At 39.7% G+C, this 19954-nt stretch overlaps 1 protein-coding gene across 4 annotated transcripts in view; it reads left to right on the top strand.

The window, feature by feature from the left end:
- The window catches only part of trip10a (thyroid hormone receptor interactor 10a), a 44316-nt gene that overhangs the window by 7643 nt on the left and 16719 nt on the right, over window positions 1-19954 (top strand). For all 4 annotated transcript variants that reach the window (XM_017701534.2, XM_017701535.2, XM_017701536.2 and 1 more), the window contains exons 2-9: window positions 2186-2301; window positions 7713-7769; window positions 8196-8343; window positions 8755-8817; window positions 12136-12240; window positions 13601-13729; window positions 13852-13998; window positions 15697-15885. In XM_017701534.2, coding sequence (XP_017557023.1) covers window positions 2186-2301; window positions 7713-7769; window positions 8196-8343; window positions 8755-8817; window positions 12136-12240; window positions 13601-13729; window positions 13852-13998; window positions 15697-15885 — 954 coding nt within the window. The remainder of the gene's footprint in view (window positions 1-2185; window positions 2302-7712; window positions 7770-8195; window positions 8344-8754; window positions 8818-12135; window positions 12241-13600; window positions 13730-13851; window positions 13999-15696; window positions 15886-19954) is intronic.

Below are 19954 nucleotides of genomic sequence, written 5' to 3'. Positions count from 1 at the left end.
ATTTATTTATTTATTTTATTTATTAAATGCGACCAAACAAAGGAAAATTAAGAATAGAAAAAAAATAATAAATTATCAGCCAATCAGCTGCTTGTTACTACGCAGTTTATGCAGTTACTGGAGTAATGATACAGTCATGATGAAGTTGTACACTACCTTTCAAAAGTTTGAACTCGCTTGTCATATGAATAATTGCAGTTTATTTGGTCAGTAATACCTTAGTGCATGTTGAAATACTATATGCTAGGCACCAGGTGATACTTGGTATATTCACTATGTTTTTAAGACCAGCAAAAATGTTATTCAATGACAAGTAATACTTCAGTTTATATGTTACTTCCTTTTTGAGGTTTAGAGCTTTCTCAGGGTTTTTAGTCATCTACAGGTCTGTTTATCCTTTTGGTCACTTCTAACATTCCTTAATTTTTTAAGGAATCCCCAAAATACACTTTCCTCTGTATTTCTTTAAACAAGCTCAGTGACCACAAAGTGTGCAGAAAATGAGAGAAATAAAATTCATTGCTTTGCTGACATAATCCTATCCTCAACTGGCTACTTTTTCCTAACTTAAAGGATGCAAAAGCTTGCCAGTGTAATTTAGCAAGTTACATTTAGTAGCTTACTATCATATAACTGTTAATTTATACTTGCAGGACACTTATAATAACCAAACTAACCTTTTTTGTGAGTGGAAATGATCTGTCTATATACCTGAGTGCACCATCAAAGTACACTATATTTCCAAAATTCACTCACTCATGCAAATCGTTGAATTCCGGTGTATAAAACCAAGCCCCTAGGCCTGCAGACTGCTTCTACAAACATTAGTGAAAGAATGGGTCGCACTCAGTGAGTTCCAGCATCGTACCGTGATAGGATGCCACGTGTGCAACAAGTCCAGTCGTGAAATTTCCTCCCTACTAAATATTCCACAGTCAACTGTCAATGGTTTTATAACAAGGTGGAAGTGATTGGGAACGACAGCAACTCAGCCATGAAGTGGTCGGCCACGCGGATGCTGAGGCGCATAGTGTATAGAGGTCACCAACTTTGTGCAGAGTTGATCGCTACAGACCTCCAAACTTCACGTGGCCTTCAGATTAGCTAAAGAACAGCGTCAAGAACTTCCAAGATTTACATCACTAAGCACAATGCAGTGGTGTAAAGCGCCGTCACTGGACTCTAGAGCAGTGGAGACATGTTCTCTGGAGTGACGAATCACCGTCTGACAATCCGATGGATGAGTCTGGGTTTGGCGGTTGCCAGGAGAACAGTACTTGTTTGACTGCATTGTGCCAAATGTAAAGTTTGGTGAAGGGGGGATTATGGTGTGGGGTTGTTTTTCAGGAAGTGGGCTCAGCCCCTTAGTTCCAGTGAAAGGAACTCTTAATGCTTCAGCAGACCAATTGATTTTGGAGTTTTGTGCTCCCAACTTTGTGGGAACAGTTTGGGGATAGCCCCTTCCAGTTCCAGCATGACTGTGCACCAGTGCACAAAGCAGGTCCATAAAGACATGGATGAGTGAGTTTGGTGTGGAAGAACTTGACTGGCCTGCACAGAGTCCTGACCTCAACATGATAGAACACCTTTGGGATGAATTGGAGCAGAGTCTGTGATCCAGGCCTTCTCGTCCAACGTCAGTGTCTGACCTCACAAATGCACTTCTGGAAGAATGGTCAAACATTCCCATAAACACACTCCTAACCCTTGTGGAAAGCCTTCCCAGAAGAGTTGAAGCTGTAATAGCTGCAAAGGGTGGGCCTACATCATATTAAAGGATGAAGAATGGGATGCCACCCAAGTTCATATGCGTGTGAAGGAAGACAAACGAAATACTTTTGGCAATATAGTGTACATGCTCTGCCCATGTTTTACTTCAGGGGAGGGTAAGTGAGGGCTGGAGCTTTACCTGCTCTAGCAAACCACTTAAATCTGATGATTAACTGCTGATTTGAGTCAGATCTGTTTGAGCACCATCACCAAATTGTGCAGGAATCCCTCCAGGCCCAGATTTCCCCACCTCTTACTTGTTGTATTGTTACATAATTTGTCACAGTACTGTTAACATTGTCATATTTCCTACAGTTGGTGGCCAGCATTTCCATTTTGATGTGTAGTGCCTGTGACATTGAGTGTTCCCACTACAGCTTGCATTTGTACTAAAACTGTCTTGTTCTTCTTGCAGGATCAATACGACGTCATTGAAAAGCACACACTGTCTGGGTTGGATCTGGTCGAGAAATATATTAAATTTGTTAAGGAACGCACAGAGATTGAGCAAAACTACGCCAAGCAACTAAGGTGAGCAGTTTGGCATTCTTGGCTAACCAGTCAGTATGGACACTGTGTGGATGTGTCCGTGCACATGGAGGCCTGCAGCACTGTGAGTGTCTGGTAGCAGATTGTGAAATTGATGTTCAGTCTTGTGACTGGTTTGGGGCAAAGCTGAACTTGTCTGCGCTGCTGAGAAATGGGGTTGGCCTCAGCCCAGTGCAACCGGAGACACTACACTTATTCTCAACTGTGAGCAGATGTTGCTTTTGCTTTCTGCCTCCCTCTCTGCTTCTCTCTTCTTGTCACCTCTTTTTTTGTTTAAACATTTATAACTGTGCAAAAGTGATTATTTAATTTCAAGTCGGAATACTGCTATTATGTCAGCAATTTTTCAGTGTCTGGGGGAAAAACTCAAACATGTTTATAGGAAAATTGAGACACAGATGCTTCAGAGGCTGAATTGAGAATTTTCAGTGTTCAGTTTCCAGGCTTTACATTTCTTACAGCTTCCGTTCTTTTTAGGGGACTTTCATTTAAGGTTCAGTCTTTGAAGCTGGTTAAATTTTTTTGGTTCTCATGATCACCAACACATTTAGTGATGCTGAGATCTGGACTCTGGGGTGGTCTTTGTGTTGTTCTGAGAAAACCGACAGCTTCTTTGTTTGACTTCATTTTCTCAGTATGGCCTTATCAGCTACACACCCTTTCAGACGCAACACTGAGTTGTCAACACAGTGGAAGGATGGACAGAAACTGGATTTTGTCAGTATCTGAATCTAAAGTCAAGCTTGATATATATGTTTTTTCCCTTTCTCTCAAAGATGAAGTGCTGTCTCATGGGGACAGTTGTTTGTCTGATGGGCATGTAGTTAGGAGTCAATTTTTTTAACCCAACTTTTGGAAAGTACTGTTTTTTCATTATGACAGATTTTTCTGATCTTTTTTTCTGAAAATGAATAGTTTGTTCTGTTTTTACTGGACAGTTAATAAATGAAAGGTGACAAATGCACAGTACTGTATATGTACAGTAATGAATTGGAAGACCGTGATGTCCATAGCAGCCACTTAAAAATGAGCGAACAGTAAAGGCCAAATGCATACAAAAACCCAGAAAAACTGCAAGCATCTAAACAGTAGGCTTTATCAGAACTTTTTCTAGTGAAATAAATACAAAAGTAAACCTTGAGGAGGAACATTTAAGTTCAATAAGTAGTGTAATAAGCAAACAGTAAACAAACTTAGAGTATAAATGTCCTTGAGAAAAATGGAGTGTGAGCGCAGAGTATTGCTGTCATTATGGATTATGTAATAAACTGGTAATCTGCTGATCATTTTAATCATCTTCTTAGATTGAGTGATCAGAACTTAAAAAAGGCCAAACAATAAAACTGAATAATAACAAACCATACAGAGCCTTTCTGAGCTTTCAGAGATACACTGAGGCAGCTTTTGAAAAGACTTACAAAAGGAAAAGGAAAGAGGAATTCCATCAATTTTTCAACGTTTTTGTAGAATTTGATCTTTTAAGATGTAAACAGAGTCACTGTGGTTTGGTGTGAAACGCTAAATTCAGGAGAAACAGAATTGTTCACAGTGGTCATGATAGGAACCAGACGTCTGACGTTTTAATGACTTTAATAAAACGCACAACTTTACAACAAGAACAAGTAAATAATACAGAAACATGCAAAAATGGGAAATTTCATCAAAATTTGGTGTCATTTCCCTTTAAGAAGTTGAGACAAAGCATACATGTAAAAGAGTGTAAATCGGGCCCATTTTTACTGAAAGAGAAAGCAGTTGAGTTTAATGGTGACAGCTGTAGTGCAGCATCGCTGTCTGTCTGGTCTTCAGGCCGCAGTGGGGAACAAACAGTTTTTTCTGCCTCTTCCTCTGCTCTTCTCTCTCGGTCTCAGTCACTCATTTTCTCTGGCATTTCCTCGCTTGCCTGATCACTCTTCTGCTTTCTTTCTTTCTCACTTTCTCTGCTGTCTGTCCCGGTTTTGCCTCTATCTCTCTGCTGCCTCACGTGGCTTTTCCTGTGCTCTGACTGCTCACAGAGAGGAGAGAGGAAGTGGGAGCAGACCAGCATATGACTGGGAGGATGTGGTTGATTAGAGTAAAAGAAGAGTGAAGGGAACCTTCTTTTACTGCCTCAGCACCACTTATGCTAAAAAAAGATCTTCAATGTGTGATTTGCTGAGGTTAGGAGGTGCAGAAAAAGCATGATTAACATGTATTGTTCCGTTAAAACGTGCACTGAAGTGGAATTGTGTATGTGGGCAGTGTCACTATACTTTAATGTATATTATACTGTACTGTATTTTTGCTTCATTGAGCAGCTGTAATATATACACAGTGCTGATGTTTTCTTATCAGCATATCTTAGATTCTCTTTTATACTTGTAATTGAAATGTGAGCGTTAATACGTGAATTAGGGAGTAAGCCAGAGTAAACGAGTGGGCAATATGGCAAAAAAAAGCTGTCACAATACATGATCACAGTGTTTATATATATATATATATATATATATATATATATATATATATATATATATATATATATATATATATATATATATATATATATATATATATATATATATTAATTTGATAAGGTTTGATCAGACAGAGTGCCCTAGTCTTGCCATATTAAAATATCCTATTGAAATGCAGTGCTTTTTATTCTGTTTTTCGCATGTGGCGATATGCTCAGACAAACGTTGTGTGGTGTGATCAAATATGATCATATACTGAATACACACTTGATGGATTAAGCATTGGAGTGTAGGGCCTGACCAATATAAAATTGGTCATCCATATCAGCAAAGAATTTTGTATTTCAGGTTTAGATTTTAGTTTTAGTAAAATATGACTGATTTGATCGTTTAGACTGATGGTTGTCAAATTTGTGCCCTTGATTGTGTTGAGGCCTTTGTACAAAAAGGCTAGATATGGAATATGTGAGTTTATATTTGATACAGTTTTCAAAAATCATAATATTGAGTATGTGTAGTCTTTGTATTGTTACACACTTAGTTATGCAGTTATATAAACTCTACCTCCCTTTGGTTGCTCTCTCTTCATCTCTCTCTTCCCAACCCCCCCTTCTCTTAAAACCATCTAGATTTACCATCGCCAACGTTACCCTGCACACTAGAAAGCAGTTGCACTATTGTCAATCCTTGAAATAAATAATTGATATTAGCAATATGTATATGTACTGATACAGTGAGAAATGAGCAATTATACACAAGCAAACTGAACCTTGCGTTAAATTGGTCTGAAAAGTCAAATTAGTGCAGTTTCATTGGATACAACTCCTACAGCATTGTGATGAATCAAACTTTTATTTGATTTGATTTAATTTCATAGAATGGTTTAAGTTTTACTTCATTTGACCTTTTCATTCGACCGTTTTGTGTTCATCCTGGTAAGGTCAGCATCATAGTATACAAAACAGGTTCAGCAGCTTTGCTATGAAAATACACATCAACTATTGTATGCATGCAAATATGGCTATAAACCATCCTCTGTGTCATTTGAGGCCAAATTCTAATTAGAGTTTAAGGATAACAGAGGCAGCCTGTCCTGCTTGGGCTTGCAAGTTGGTTACTTTTTCTTTGCTTGTTGGCTGTGGGTAATAATATTGTTTAGCAGACATTCAATGCTCTGCGCATCTGGCGTGCTATGGACAGAGAACCAGCCAATGAAATGAAAGATAAGAAAATTGATTTTCAGGGAATTGCACTGTAAATGAGCTTGTATGAATTAGCAACACATTCACAAGCTCAGATTTTTTTGTATTGCCTGTGACACTATCCATCATAATTTGTAAGTCATAATTTATATAGACTTTGAAACCATGCTCATAAGAATATACCATAATGTCAGCAACTTAAGGTAGATTTATAGAGTATACTGTGCTTTATTCTAGGCCTAATGACATATTACAGGCAGGCTTTCTTTTGTTTTGATTCTTTTGACTGATAACCAGCTGTCATTCATCTGCAATTAATCTGTAACCTGCAAGCCTAAAATCAAAGATTCACCCCTTCAGAAGATCAGTTATGAAACACAGTCCTGGTTCTAACATCTGATTGACTGAGACACCTTTGAAGCCATTGTAGAATACTTGGTGTGTATATATACACACACTTTGGCCCGATGCCACTTCACCCCTAACGCTTAGCCCTTACTCCTCTATTTTGGGCGTTCATGTCTAGGGGGCAGGGTGTCCTGATTTTTGTTGAGATAGAATTGCAGGGCGAGGTGTTGGGGCTACATGGCCCTCCAAATGGATTTTCTTTTAGATGCTCACTCCAAACAGAGTGTTATTAGGAAAAACAGAAAAAAGAAACTTCTGGTGAATTACTGACTTCAGCAAAGAATGCTAGAATGTTACCCTCCTCTATCACTTCAGACTGTCAGGGTCGCCTACAGAGCAGTGCTAATAGTCTGTTAATGAAGTATGTTTTTTTTTTTTTTTTTCTATTTGAGGGGTCTCATTTCTTAGGGAAAGGTTTCAACCACTGCCCCAAGTAACTCCGTTCCAGTGGGCATGGAGACACTTGAAAACAAGGGGTAGGGGTAAAAATAGGAAATGGGATTGGACCTATGGGTGCACACAAGAGTTCTATAGTAATGCACCAAGAGCAAAGTGATCCACGTATGGACTGTTAAATGCAGTGTTTTTAGGTGAAGCCAGGCATCAGCATGAAATATGAAGCAAATGTCCCAAAACTGTTGTAAACATATTCCACTTAATCACATGAACATTGGTTTTGACTGTGTGACCAAAAAACAAAACAAAACAAAAAAAAAAAACGATGAAATGACTGGAATATGTAAAAATGGGCCACGGTGTTTCTTTACATTTACAGCATTTAGCAGTCGCTCTTATCCAGAGCGACTTACAAGAAGTGCTTTGTCTATCTAGAGAAAGTATATTTGCTAGTTACCAATAGGTTAGAGAAAAAGACAGTCCTGAGTTCAGATACTGCTAGAAACACAGAGTCACTGTAGACACCCAGAGAAAAGGAACAGAGTTGAACACAGAACTCCGTGCCATACAATACAATACAGTGCAATACAGTAAAATAATACATAAGTGTAGCTTATGTTTCTTCATGCTAAAGTTCTACAGTTTGATTTGTGCTATCACCAGGGCTAACTTTGCCTCTGTGTGCCTCAGTAGCCCTCAAAAGATGTTGCTGCCCACCAGGGACAAAATAGTTTTCAGTCTTATCGCTTGTGGATGTTTGCTTTCCATATGGTGCGTTGTAGTTGTGCTATCATTCTCTTAAAGTGGTCCAGAACACCACTTTATTTAGAGTAGGTCATCTGTGAATGAATGGACAGGCAAACGGATGGAGTGTAAGGGCCCAGTGACATTGTCTTTGCTGATGATGTTTTTGTTTCCATTCATATCTCTACAGGAATCTAACCAAGAAGTACAGTCCCAAACGAGGCAGCAAGGAGGAGCAGGAATGCAGGTAAATTGGTGAATTTTATAGCATACACAGTCAAATAAAACAAGAAAACTAAAGTGATCGTCAGAAGAGTGTCCTGAAATCTTGACTGGAATAACTCTGGTCTGAGCAGAGCTGTTTGGTTTTTGCCCTGAGTGAGTCAGGGGCACCTGTGAGGGCTAAATGAGATCAGACTGACAGTGTGGCAGAAACAGCTGCACAGCCATGCAAATGGCTTTAATAGGTGGGAAAGAGGAAGGAAGCTACAGATGGAAATGAGGTCCTATTGAGACCTGTCTCACCATTCACCTTTATCTGGAGTGAAATCAGTACCAACACTCATATCTACATCTGTGTCTTTCCCTCTGTGACACTCTCTTTTGCTTTTTTTTCCATTCTTTTTCTTTATCTGTCTCTTACTTTCTTTCTCTCCCTGTGCACATATGCAAGGTTTTCAAACCACCAGTCCTTCCTGGACATTCTGAACGAGATGAATGACTATGCTGGTCAGAGAGAGCTGATTGCTGAGAACATGATGATGAACATCTGCATCGAGCTCACAAAGTACCTGCAGGAGCTCAAACTGGAGCGCAAGACGGTGAGTGAGTGAGTGAGTGAACGAGGCAGAGAGAGCAGAAACTGGGCCATGCTTAAAATAAAGTCAGCAGTGGGATGGATGGGTGGAGAGGAGACGGGGAGCTGGAGGGAGGGAGGGAATGTGGAGGAGGAGAGGCACTGTTGTGGTTGGAAGGACATCTACATGTCGAGCAGCATGTAGGGGGATCGCATTGTGCTTGTCACTTTAGATGTTTAGAAAAATGTTTTGGACTCTGTCGTGTTTGTTATTCCATTGTCACATACCAGAGGATACTAGACAGTGCATTGTAGACGTCGCTTGGGACTTTGGGGATGGTGGTGGGGGGTGTGCTGTTGTGGCCAAACTGTAATAGTTTGTTTATCTCTGTCTTTCATTTTTTTGGCTGTTTTTCTGTCTCTTTTGGATTTTTAGCATCTATCAGATGGCAAAAAGGCCCAGCAGTCTCTGGAGAGCACCTACAAGCAGCTTGACAATGTAAGTGTGCAATCTGTGATGATGGTTTACAATGCCCTGTTGTACTGGATCTATGTGTGAAGCCCCTCATTGAGACAGGCAGACAGGGCCCAGTCTGGGACTGATGAGCTTGTTTTTCTGTGATTGGGATGTGATGACTGACTGTGCAGAGTGAGCTCTCTTTGTCTACATGCTTTTTTTTGTATTGCCTCTGCTCACTGTGACATTGTCTGCTCGGAGTGAATCGAATGTGTAAAAAGGCAGGGGTGGTGGTGGTGGTGGTTGTGGGGGGGGGGGGGGGGGGGTCGTCATTGTTTGTGCTCTTTTAGCTGTTTGTCAAAATGTGTATCAATGGACATAAGAGCTCACATGAACAGCATTTTAGAGGCTTCCACTGCTTGTGGTATTTTCAAACGAGTACTTGCACTATCCTCCAACACAGAAATATTTACAGTTCAATTAACCAATGAATCCATTTAAATTTTTTCCATTGTAACAAGTTATATATGCAATTTTTACATTGGATGTCCCAAAGATGATGAATCTTGTTCAGCATTGATGACGTATATTTTAGGGTTTTATGAAGAGAGTGGTGATATCCAAACCGTCTACGTTATGTTGCCAAAAGTATTCGCTCTTCTGCCTTCACACGCATATGAACTTGGGTGACATCCCATTCTTAATCCTTAGGGTTTAATATGTTGTCGCCCCACCCATTGCAGCTATAACAGCTTCAAATCTTCTGGGAAGGCTTTCCACAAGGTTTAGGAGCGTGTTTATGGGAATGACCGTTCTTTCAGAACCGCATTTGTGAGGTCAGACACTGATGTTGGACATGAAGGCCTGGATTGCAGTCTCCACTCTAATTCATCCCAAAGGTGTTCTATCGGGTTGACGTCAGGACTCTGTGCAGGCCAGTCAAGTTCTTCCACACCAAACTCACTCCTCCATGTGTTTATGGACCTTGCTTTGTTCACTGGTGCGCAGTCATGCTGGAACTGGAAGGGGCCGTCCCCAAACTGTTGCCACAAAGTTGGGAGCATGAAACTGTCCAAAATCAATTGGTCTGCTGAAGCATTAAGAGTTCCTTTCACTGGAACTAAGTGGCTGAGCCCAACTCCTGACAAACAACCCCACACCATAATCCCCCCTCCACCAAACTTTACACTTGGTACAATGCAGTCAGACAAGTACTGTTCTCCTGGCAACCACCAAACCCAGACTCGCCCATCAGATTGCCAGATGGAGAAGCATGATTTGTCACTCCATAGAACTCGTCTCCACTTCTGTAGAGTCCAGTGGCGGCGCTTTACACCACTGCATTTGGTGCTTTACATTGCGCTTGACGATGTAAGGCTTGGATGCAGCTGCTCGGCCATGGAAACCCATTCCTTGAAGCTCCCTATTTTGTTCATGAGCTAATCTGAAGGCCCCATGAAGTTTGGAGGTCTGTAGCGATTGACTCTGAAAGTTGGTGACCTTTTTACGTGGCCTACCGCTTAGTGGCTCAGTTGTTGTCATTCCTAATCACTTCCACTTTATAATCCCACTGCCAGTGGAATATTTAGTAGTGAGGAAATTTCACGACCGGACTTGCGCAGCTGGCCATCCTATCACGGTACCATGCTGGAAGAGAGCGACCCATTCTTTCACTAATGTCTGTAGAAGCAGTCTGCAGGCCTAGGTGCTTGGTTTTATACACCTGTGGCCATAGAAGTGATTGGAATACCCGAATTCAATGATTTGGATGGGTGAGTGAATACTTGTGGCAATGTAATGTATCTAACACAGGGGTGCTCAGTCTTTGTCCTGGAGATCTACCATCCTGAGAAGTTCAGATCCAACACACACAGGTCAGATGCCCCTGAAGGCCCTGATTACCTGGATCAGGTGTGTGTATTTAGGTTTGGAGCTGAACTCTGCAGAGTGGTAGATCTCCAGGACCAGGATTGAGCACCCCTGGTCTGACAACTGCTAAAGATTAGTGTTGCTAAATAGAACAGAGGGGCTGGTTAGCATCAGCTTAGCTAGCATAATAAAAGCACTTTTTACCATGTGTAGTTCTGGTTAACTAACGCACTGATGCAAGTTTAGATGATGTTGATTCAAATCTGAGGTAGAGAAGTTGAGCAACTGGGACAGAAAGGTGAAATTAAACCTGTGGTGTTTAGATCTGTAGCCTGATTAGCTTAGCTAAGTGAACAGGCTACAGACCCAAACAGTACAGACTTGATGCAGATTAACTTCTGCTCTGCTGACACGAGTGAATCTGATAAAATGAATGTCTGAGTGAGCAGATGTCAAGTGATTTTGGAGTTGGAGTGTCAAAGTGGAGTTTGGGGCGGTAGCATTTGGATAAGCTAACAATACCTTAGTTAGCAGGCCAAATGAGCCAAACATCACAGCATAGACTTGGTTCCAGCTGATGCTAAATGACAACTATTTAGGATATCTGAGCGCGACTGCCGTTAGAGTAAAAGCCGAAATCGGATGTGATCTGTGGGGTTTGTAGCTCTTAGAGCATGAATTGGTGACGTCTGTTTTTCTGAAGTTTTTTCCTGCTTCTGATTTTTTTTCCCACTGTTTATCTTTCTAGTGCTGTCAGTGAGATCCCACACAACTGATCAGTGACCCCTATGAAATATAAATGGGTAGAATGTGTTTATTTTGTTGTTCAGGTGTTGAACAAAAATTTCACATCATAGTTTTGAAATATCATCTTCATTTTTCAGTGCTGAGGTTACCAATATACCTCATTACCACCTTCCCACCAAACCTTGTTTACACTAAATTTATATAGATTTGCGGCCATTCATAATGTGTTGGAGCTAACCTTCTGTCTCGGCTGTGTGTCCGTCTTGCAGCTCCACTGCGGTTACACGACTACTTGAGGAAGAGCTCAGCTTCTTTAGCTTAATGTCCAAAAGTCAAAACTGAAGCCAACCAAACCAATGTGTATTTCACTGATTCTCTTTGTTTAAATATTATTTGCCATTTTTATAACCTTGATGTGTTTTAAATGTCAACTGTCTTTTCTGCTGTTATATTAAAATGTTTTGTTTAAAACAGAAATAAATAAGCCTCTAACTTTAAGTTGTCTGGAATCCACAAGCGTCTTGTAGAATTCTGGTGTGATCTGAAAGATTAGCAGAAGGTTAAATACAGTTCTGAATACTAAATAAGGATAAATAGGGAAACGAATACCAACATAAAGAACAAACCGTTGAGTATTTAAAATATTCCAGTATTCCATTCCCGTTCAGATGCCCCTAGTGCAAGATTTTCCTTTGAGAAGTGTATGGTTAATATTTTGAATGCATTTGTTTGTGTGTCTGTCAGAGTAAAAAACGCTTTGAGAGAGAGTGGAGAGAGGCAGAAAAAGCAACACAGTATGCAGAGAAGACAGATCAGGACATTAATGCTACAAAAGCTGATGTGGAGAAGGTACTTGCACTCACTCATTTCCGATATTCTCTCCCAGTTTATACATCCCAGGTCACTGTGTGACTTTCTTTCCTGATCAGAATCCTTTTTCATTCATGTACCTTATGTGCTTGGACCTTTTCTCTCAGTCTGTCAACATAAATTCCAATAAAAATGTAGAGAAAGTTGTGTTTTTTTTTATTTATTATTTATTTACTTTAAATTGTTACTGACTTTACATATGGTATTACAGAGCCAAACATTTGGGTGTTTTTGTACTTTACACAACAAATCAAATGTTTACAAAGGGTCTGGCAGTGTTTGAACTACCTGATGGATTACAACTACCATAAACATGCTTTAATCTATTTTGCAGTTTGCATGACTGCCCTTCAGGAGATGACTTGAGCTGTGGGGAAGTGTTGTTGGATATCACACACACACACGTTGATCATTTACTAATAATAATTACAGCTTCCATGAGCACTGGGACATATAATCTAAAATATAATTTAAAGAAATGGATAGAGATCTGTACGCTACACAAACATGCATGCACAAAGGTCTGCTGTTTTTTTTTTTTTTTTTTTTTCCCTCCACTTTTTTGAGTTAGAATTTACATTTATCGGTTAATTTCTTTTTTTTAAGGATGTGAAGTGCATTTTTGTACTTAATGAGCTGCTTTCATCGCTTTTGCCATGGTTTAATGTTTTTACAACTACTGAAAACTTATATAAACTAGTCTTTGTGCTTGGACCCTGTTATTTATATTCTTTGTACTTGGACCCTGTTATAAAGGTTTTCAGTTAAACTCTATTATTGTTGTATGTTTTTATTTATTTGTTTATTAAATTTTCGTGGTTCTCCTGGGGTCACACCACCTGAATTGGTGAACTAAACTAGCTTAAATGTAATTATGTCTGTAAGAGCTACTGACTGGCTTTGAACCATGAAGGTCATTTTTCTATTTGCGTTTATGCTTGGAGACTCGCATCAAGTGACATTTTTAGTACTTATGAGGCATAAATGCCAAAATTAATTTTATTTTGATACACTGAAAATGTAATGGCATAAAGGAGATATTTAAAAAAAAAAAAGTGAATATCATTTATTTTTTTAAATGATTTAATAGGATAGTAATGGATTAGGACATGCCTCATTGACCCGTTCGCGCCAGACTGATTTCTAGCACGCACCACAGTATTGTTCCACTGCTCAGCCTTGCTGCACATAAAATAAGAGGTGTAAAGAATGTTATGTACACTCTTGTTGTATTGTGATTATATACGATTATAAAGAACATTCATTCAGTATTTACTCAGCTCCTTACAAGATGTCCATGTTTGTCTTTCTGCACTAACCAGACTTTTTGTGTGTTTAGGCCAAACAGCAGGCGCATATGCGCACACACATAGCGGAGGAGTGTAAGAATGACTACGCTGCCCAGCTGCAGAAATACAACAAGGAGCAGAACCAGTTCTACTTCACTGACATGCCTCTTATATTCAATGTAAGCAAAGTCACGGTCAATCTCATTTCCTTGAATAACCTCCTGGCCAAGTGTCTGTTAGCTGATGGTTTCTGTGTAGCCTCTATGATGCGCTGACGGCCAATTTGTGTCTTTTTCTGCAGAATCTGCAGGACATGGATGAGAGGCGCATGCGGAAGTTGGCACAGGCCTACATCCTGTATGCTGACACAGAGAGGCACGTCATGCCCATCATAGGGAAGTGCCTGGAGGGCATCACCAGGGCTGGCACCAATGTCAACGAGAAGAATGTAAGCCCACCATCCTGTTTACACATGGGTTAAGTCCAGATGCCAGAGTTACTCCCTTTTAAATAAGGCACTACAGTGTGCCGAAGTTCCAGTGGTGTAAATCTCTGATCTCAGTCAAATTCTTTAGCAAATTACTTAATCAATCTTAAAATCTTCAGTTTTATAGTAGTTTTGTTTCATTTGATTGTTGTGTTGTTACAATTAAGATTTATTTTTAAAAATACACAGAATACTCAAATGTGACCGGAGGACCTATTCACACAGTAACAGAGAGTGGACAAAAAGCAATAGTGTTTTTGGATTTTTAATAGCCAAATAATTTTATTTTGGACAAGCTATTAGTATATACTTTAGTGAATGATTGTGTAATGTATTGCAATCATATTAACTGTAGCAATTCCAAAATTTAATTCAATCACTTGCTGTGCATAAGAGGGCGGCTATAACTTGTTTATAAATAAAATAACAGCTGCGAGTAAGGATGAGCAGTAATCCACAAGTGACATCAACAAGTATACACTACTATACTATACACTACTAATCTAAAACCACCCTTCATTTATTTCATTTCCAGTCAAAATGGCCGTTAAGTAAAAGTTATAAGATACTTCTGAGGAGCTTGGATATAAGATGATCCACTTGTTTAAAGCAAGAGAAAGGGGGGGTCAAAATAAAATATACAGAGAAAATGGGACTTGTAACAACCATATAACCACCTGGTAGACACCAAAACTGTCCCAATCAGATAAACAGCACTTCGTGATAAACAGAATAAAGCTTTCATGTTTGAGAGAGAGAGAGAGAGAGAGAGAGAGAGAGAGAGAGAGGAGGAAATCAAGCTAAATCAAGCTCTGTTCTTGCTTCAGTTGTCAAGAAGCCCCTTTCTGAGAAAAGGAAATGGACAAAATAAGAACAACAATTGCAAAGCAAGCAAAGAAGCAGCTGGCGTTCTCAGAACAATGAATTGACCACCCAAGAATTCAGACCTCACCATCACTGAATGTGTTTTGGATTATTTGGATCGTGAGAAGCAGAAAATACAACCAACTTCTAAGACTGAACTTTGGAATTGTGGAAAAATATTCCTGCAGATTTCTTTACAAAACTGAAAGCAAGTCTCCTGAAAATAATGGAAGCTGTAATAAAGGTAGAGTGGATACAGTAAACAAGGCATTTGATTTGCTCAATATTCTATATATTAGTTGTTGAGGCTTCCATTTTCAATATAAAATTATGTTTTTTCACCTTTTCTGATACTGAATGAATAAAATTAATAATTTCATGCCTGCATTACTGAAAGTTGTAAAAAATAAGAAAATCAAGAGTGGTCACTGACATTTGCACAACACTGCAACCAGACAAAAATAAAGTTATGCTACAACTTTGCTTCTGAGGTCCATGCCTGTGTAAGTCACCCTAAAAACCCCACAATGAGAAACTTGGAGCATAAGTAAAGCATTGGCATTGGTCATATGGTGGAAGTTTGACTGCATACATTTTGAAATTTTAAAATAGATTCTATTTAATTATATTAATACTTAATTGATCAAATTTCAATAAAATAATAAACTGTCCATATTCCACTACTCTGAAAAATGATTACCCCATTTGAGTATTTCTGTATATCCTATCGTGGCATAATTTGAGTCTCCTAATAGACGTGCACCTAGCAGAGTAAAATGTCTGTGTGATTTGCAGGACTCCTTGGTTCTCATAGAGCAGCACAAGTCAGGCTTTGAGCGGCCTGGCGACCTGGAGTTTGAGGACTACAGTCAAGGCATTAACCGAGCCTCCTCTGACAGCAGCCTGGGCACCCCCAAGGGTCCGCTGGATCTGCTGGGCAAAAACAAAAGCAAACCATTCTGGTTGTTCAGCAAGAAGAGCAAGGTAGGCGATCTGCTTCAGATTTGGGGCATTGTTCTATATTATTGAGGTCTGTGATATTTTAGCCCCTATATGTTATCACATTGAGAACAACCCAAACCTTTACTGCTGTACCAGTGTCATACAGGGCTTTGCCCAGTGGTGTAATTTCAGTGAGGTTATTCAGCATTTATTTCTCAAGAGTCAGATTTTGACATGACTTGAGGGAATTCCACCATTTTTTTTCAAAATTTCTGCATAGTTAAAGGGCTAAGATGTAAATGGATCATTCAGAGTGGTTTGAAGCGGAATGAAACATTCTTAGTCAGAATTGTTCTCAGCAGTGGTGATAGAAACCAGGCACTTGAAGCCCCTAAAAGCTCTCACAGACTTATTCCATAAAATGTTTACAAATGTACCGCTCGATTTGACTGGAGTATTTGGCCTAAAACAGTTTTGTGAAATCCATTTATATCTGAGAGGTAGGGTGTTGTAAGGCAAAATAGTCCTTCCATCCGTCCCCGCCCCCCTGATTTACCACTATTTTACAATTTATCAAAAGACATGCAAGTTTTACTGGATGTCGTGAATGGTTTTTTTTTTTTTTTTTTTTTTTTTTTTAAAAAGGCTGTATTTACCATTTTCCTTTTACCATAGTAGACATTGCGATCCCTGGTCTATATCACTACCACTAAAGAAATCACAGTTGAAAAAGTTTCTCTACAGTGAACCATTTTGTATAAAAAAAACTCTGAATGACTTTATTTACATTTTATTTACATTGAATATGCAGATATTTAAATATAAAATATCTGTGGAATTCCCTTTTAAAGTAGCTTCAGGGACAGGTCTAGGGTCAGTCTAGTTCAGAAGCTCTGGTTTCCCACACCTTTGTCCTGGAAAGAAATGCATGGTTTTCCTGAAACTTCAAAAACCTTTTCGCCCTCTCACTTCCCTTTTAAGCAAACACACAAGCACATACACTTTTCTAGAACCCATTTTTGCATGGCTGTCTCTCTGGCTGTGAACTCTTTTGTTACGTTCCAAGCGCATGACCGGAGCTTAGCTGTGCTTATATTCGAGCAGGGAACAACCACTGTCAGCCCCTCCACGGGCCCTGACCCACACACTGCTGCTGTTATCCCAAACAGAATAAATCCTTCAGTCCCATCACAATGACACCTTTGTGAAATGTCATGCACCAGGAAAGATACTGGCATCTGCTTGACATGGTTAAGAGGGTTGAGAAATCTTCTGAGAATGACAGTCTATGGAGCAACATGGGGAACACAATCAGATATCTACAGCTACATGGTTAGGGGTGGGCAATATGATATTGTTGGCATGATATATTACAAGGTCATCGTCAAGACAGATGTAGGCTAACTGTGGACAGAGATTGTGTAAACAAAATCTGTCATTTCAAAAACTATAGTAGCAAGTAGCCGATTAATGTCAGCCCATTATGCCTTTTATTTCCTTAGTTTACTTTTTACTACTTTAATTTCTTTTTTTACATTTTTGGACCATCTTAAATGGTCTTTTTTAGAGACATCATATGACTAAAGTAACTCATTATGATTAATTTTTCTCATTGTATGCACTCAATCACAATTATTTGCACTTATTTGCTCAAATTTGACCCAAATTGGAGTTCCATTTCATTTTATAAAGCATTTTGTTATGCAGTTGTTTGCAAAAGTTTTAACAGCCCTGTTCAAATTGACATGTTTTGCTGATTTTCGGAGTGAAACCAAGTTAACGTGCTCTACAGATGACAAACTTAATTATTTCTGCAAATTTTAGGCATCCATTTGCTTACCACTGTAGCCATATGAGTGGATAAAATAAGCTTCATAATTTTCGAAGGCGATCACTTGTTAAATAATCAATTGCAATTGGTGATTTAATTGTCTGTTTTGCTCATTTTATGTAACCAATAAAGTCTAAAGCAGCTTTAGATTTAGTTTATTAGCTTTTTTTGCTTACCTAGCTCTTTACTTTGCGGGCAATTAGAGATCGACTCGTAGTTCCACTAATAAGTAGTGCCACTGCTTATTTTTTATTTGTTCATGTTTTTTTCTGATGCATTTTATCCGTTCTAGCTTGCGTTCTGGTCTAAGCAGGGGAAACAGTGTGTTATATATCATGTTGAAAATGCCTTCAGGGTTCGTGCTATAGTTTTGCCATATCACCCACCCTTACTTGTGAGACCACAAGCAGAGGTTTCCCATCTGAATCAGGACCATGCTCACTCTGTTCTACTGAAGGACCACCACTTGAACCTTTCCTCTGACCAGTTCACACATGACTAGTGTTGTATGATTATGTCCTCTACTGCCGCATAACTCCTCCCCCTTTACTCTCACCTGCGTGTATGTCTCCTGCCTTACCTGGCTCACTGTGTCTCCTCCTTTTGTGTCCAGTCTGCATGCAGAGCTGCCCCATGCCAAGTGTTCAATCTACCAGTGAGATGGCAGCGACAAAGTCCTGCCTCTTGAAACGATTGGCCATGCTACAAACCTTCTCTGTACTTCTCCTAATTGCACTGATCCAGAAAAAACTCTTCTCATGCAGCATGTTATTACTCACCGTTTACCCTCATCCCCCACAGTGCCGCTCTCCTGCTCCATAGTCACAGGAGCTGATTTGCAGGAAAGGTGTATATGTAGCCCTTAAGTTTATCCTGCTATGCCCTGAGATGTGCTGTAGACCCCATTAGGAAGTTACAAATGTTTATCAGGCTTGTATGTTTAGCCCTCACTGTTATTTTGCCTCTGTAGAGGAAAATATATTGAGTTGGAGGCTCAGCAAAGCTGTTTAAAGCTAAACGAAGGTTTGAGGGTGTTTTTTTTTCATTGCTTTTCTGGCTGTTTGGTGACATTGCTGGTACACATTTCCTCTGTTGGTCATTCCATTTCAATGTTATATCCCAAACTTGTTATAAATAGCAGTGGAGACGGGCAAAGTGTGGCTCCTCTGACAAAGCCTTCACAGTATAGGCCCTGTCGACTGGCTGATTTACTTGGTAGGTTTTAATACTGTACATGTGAAGGTCTGTTGGAGCCTAGTGGCAGTCTGTTCTGTGATGTCTCTGTGTGTTGCTGTTACCACAAACTGCTCTTTTTACTACTTCCTTTTGTTTTCAATTGGATTTACCTCAGTGTTTGAAATGTGACCACAGACTTGGACGTTTGTAATTTAGCTGCTTTAGTTGGTGGCATTGTGCCAGTGTAGCAAATGAATGACCATTTTACCTTATATGGGTTTTGTTTTTTTTTGTTTTTTTGAAGGAAGCAATTAATCAGCTTTCCAAAAAAAACAGCTGAACAACAAGTCTGTGGTTTGAGAAAAACAGAGTAACAGTAACATTTAGTATGTTGATACAGATGGACATCACAGAGGATCTGCCTGTGGTATCCTGTTGAGGTGCATGTAGGGCTTTGAACTAAAACTTAATAAAGGCTTTAATAGGGCACCCGTGGACATTTATAACTTGAGTTTTCCTTTGGCTTTACTTCATGGTACAGAGAAAAGTCTGGATATGTCAGGCTGGTGAAGCCACACTTTCTCCGTCAAGCTGATGATGTATTGCTAAGTTTTAGTTTTGTGCTGGGATTTCAGTGTATGGCCATTGGGTTGAGGGGCCTTTGGTGTTGGGATAAGGGGCTTTTAGCATTGGGCTGAGGGGCTTTTAGTGTTGGGTTGGGGCTTTTAGTGTTGGCCTGAGGGGCTCTTAGTGTTGGGTTGGGGTTTTAGCACTGTGGGGCTCTTAGTGTTGAGTTGGGGCTTTAGTGTTGGACTGAGGGGCTTTTAGTGTTGAGCTGGAACTTTATCATTGGGCTAAGAAGCATTGAATTGTTAAGGCTTTAGCATTAGGCCGGGGCTTTAGCTAGTCTTTTAGTGTTGAGCTAGGTGGCTTAGTGTTGGGCTGAGGGACTTTAGAATTAGGCTGAGAGGCTTTTTGCATCAGTTTGGGGCTTTAGCTTTGGACTAAAGGGCTTATTGTTGGTTTGTGAACTTAACAATGGGCTGAGGAATTTTTAGTGTTGGGTTCAGGGTTTTAGCTGTGGACTTGGGGCTTAGTGTTGGG

Source organism: Pygocentrus nattereri, chromosome 1 (assembly GCF_015220715.1).
Source record: "Pygocentrus nattereri isolate fPygNat1 chromosome 1, fPygNat1.pri, whole genome shotgun sequence".
Lineage (NCBI taxonomy): Eukaryota > Metazoa > Chordata > Actinopteri > Characiformes > Serrasalmidae > Pygocentrus > Pygocentrus nattereri.
This window is presented reverse-complemented; position numbering and strand designations above follow the sequence as displayed.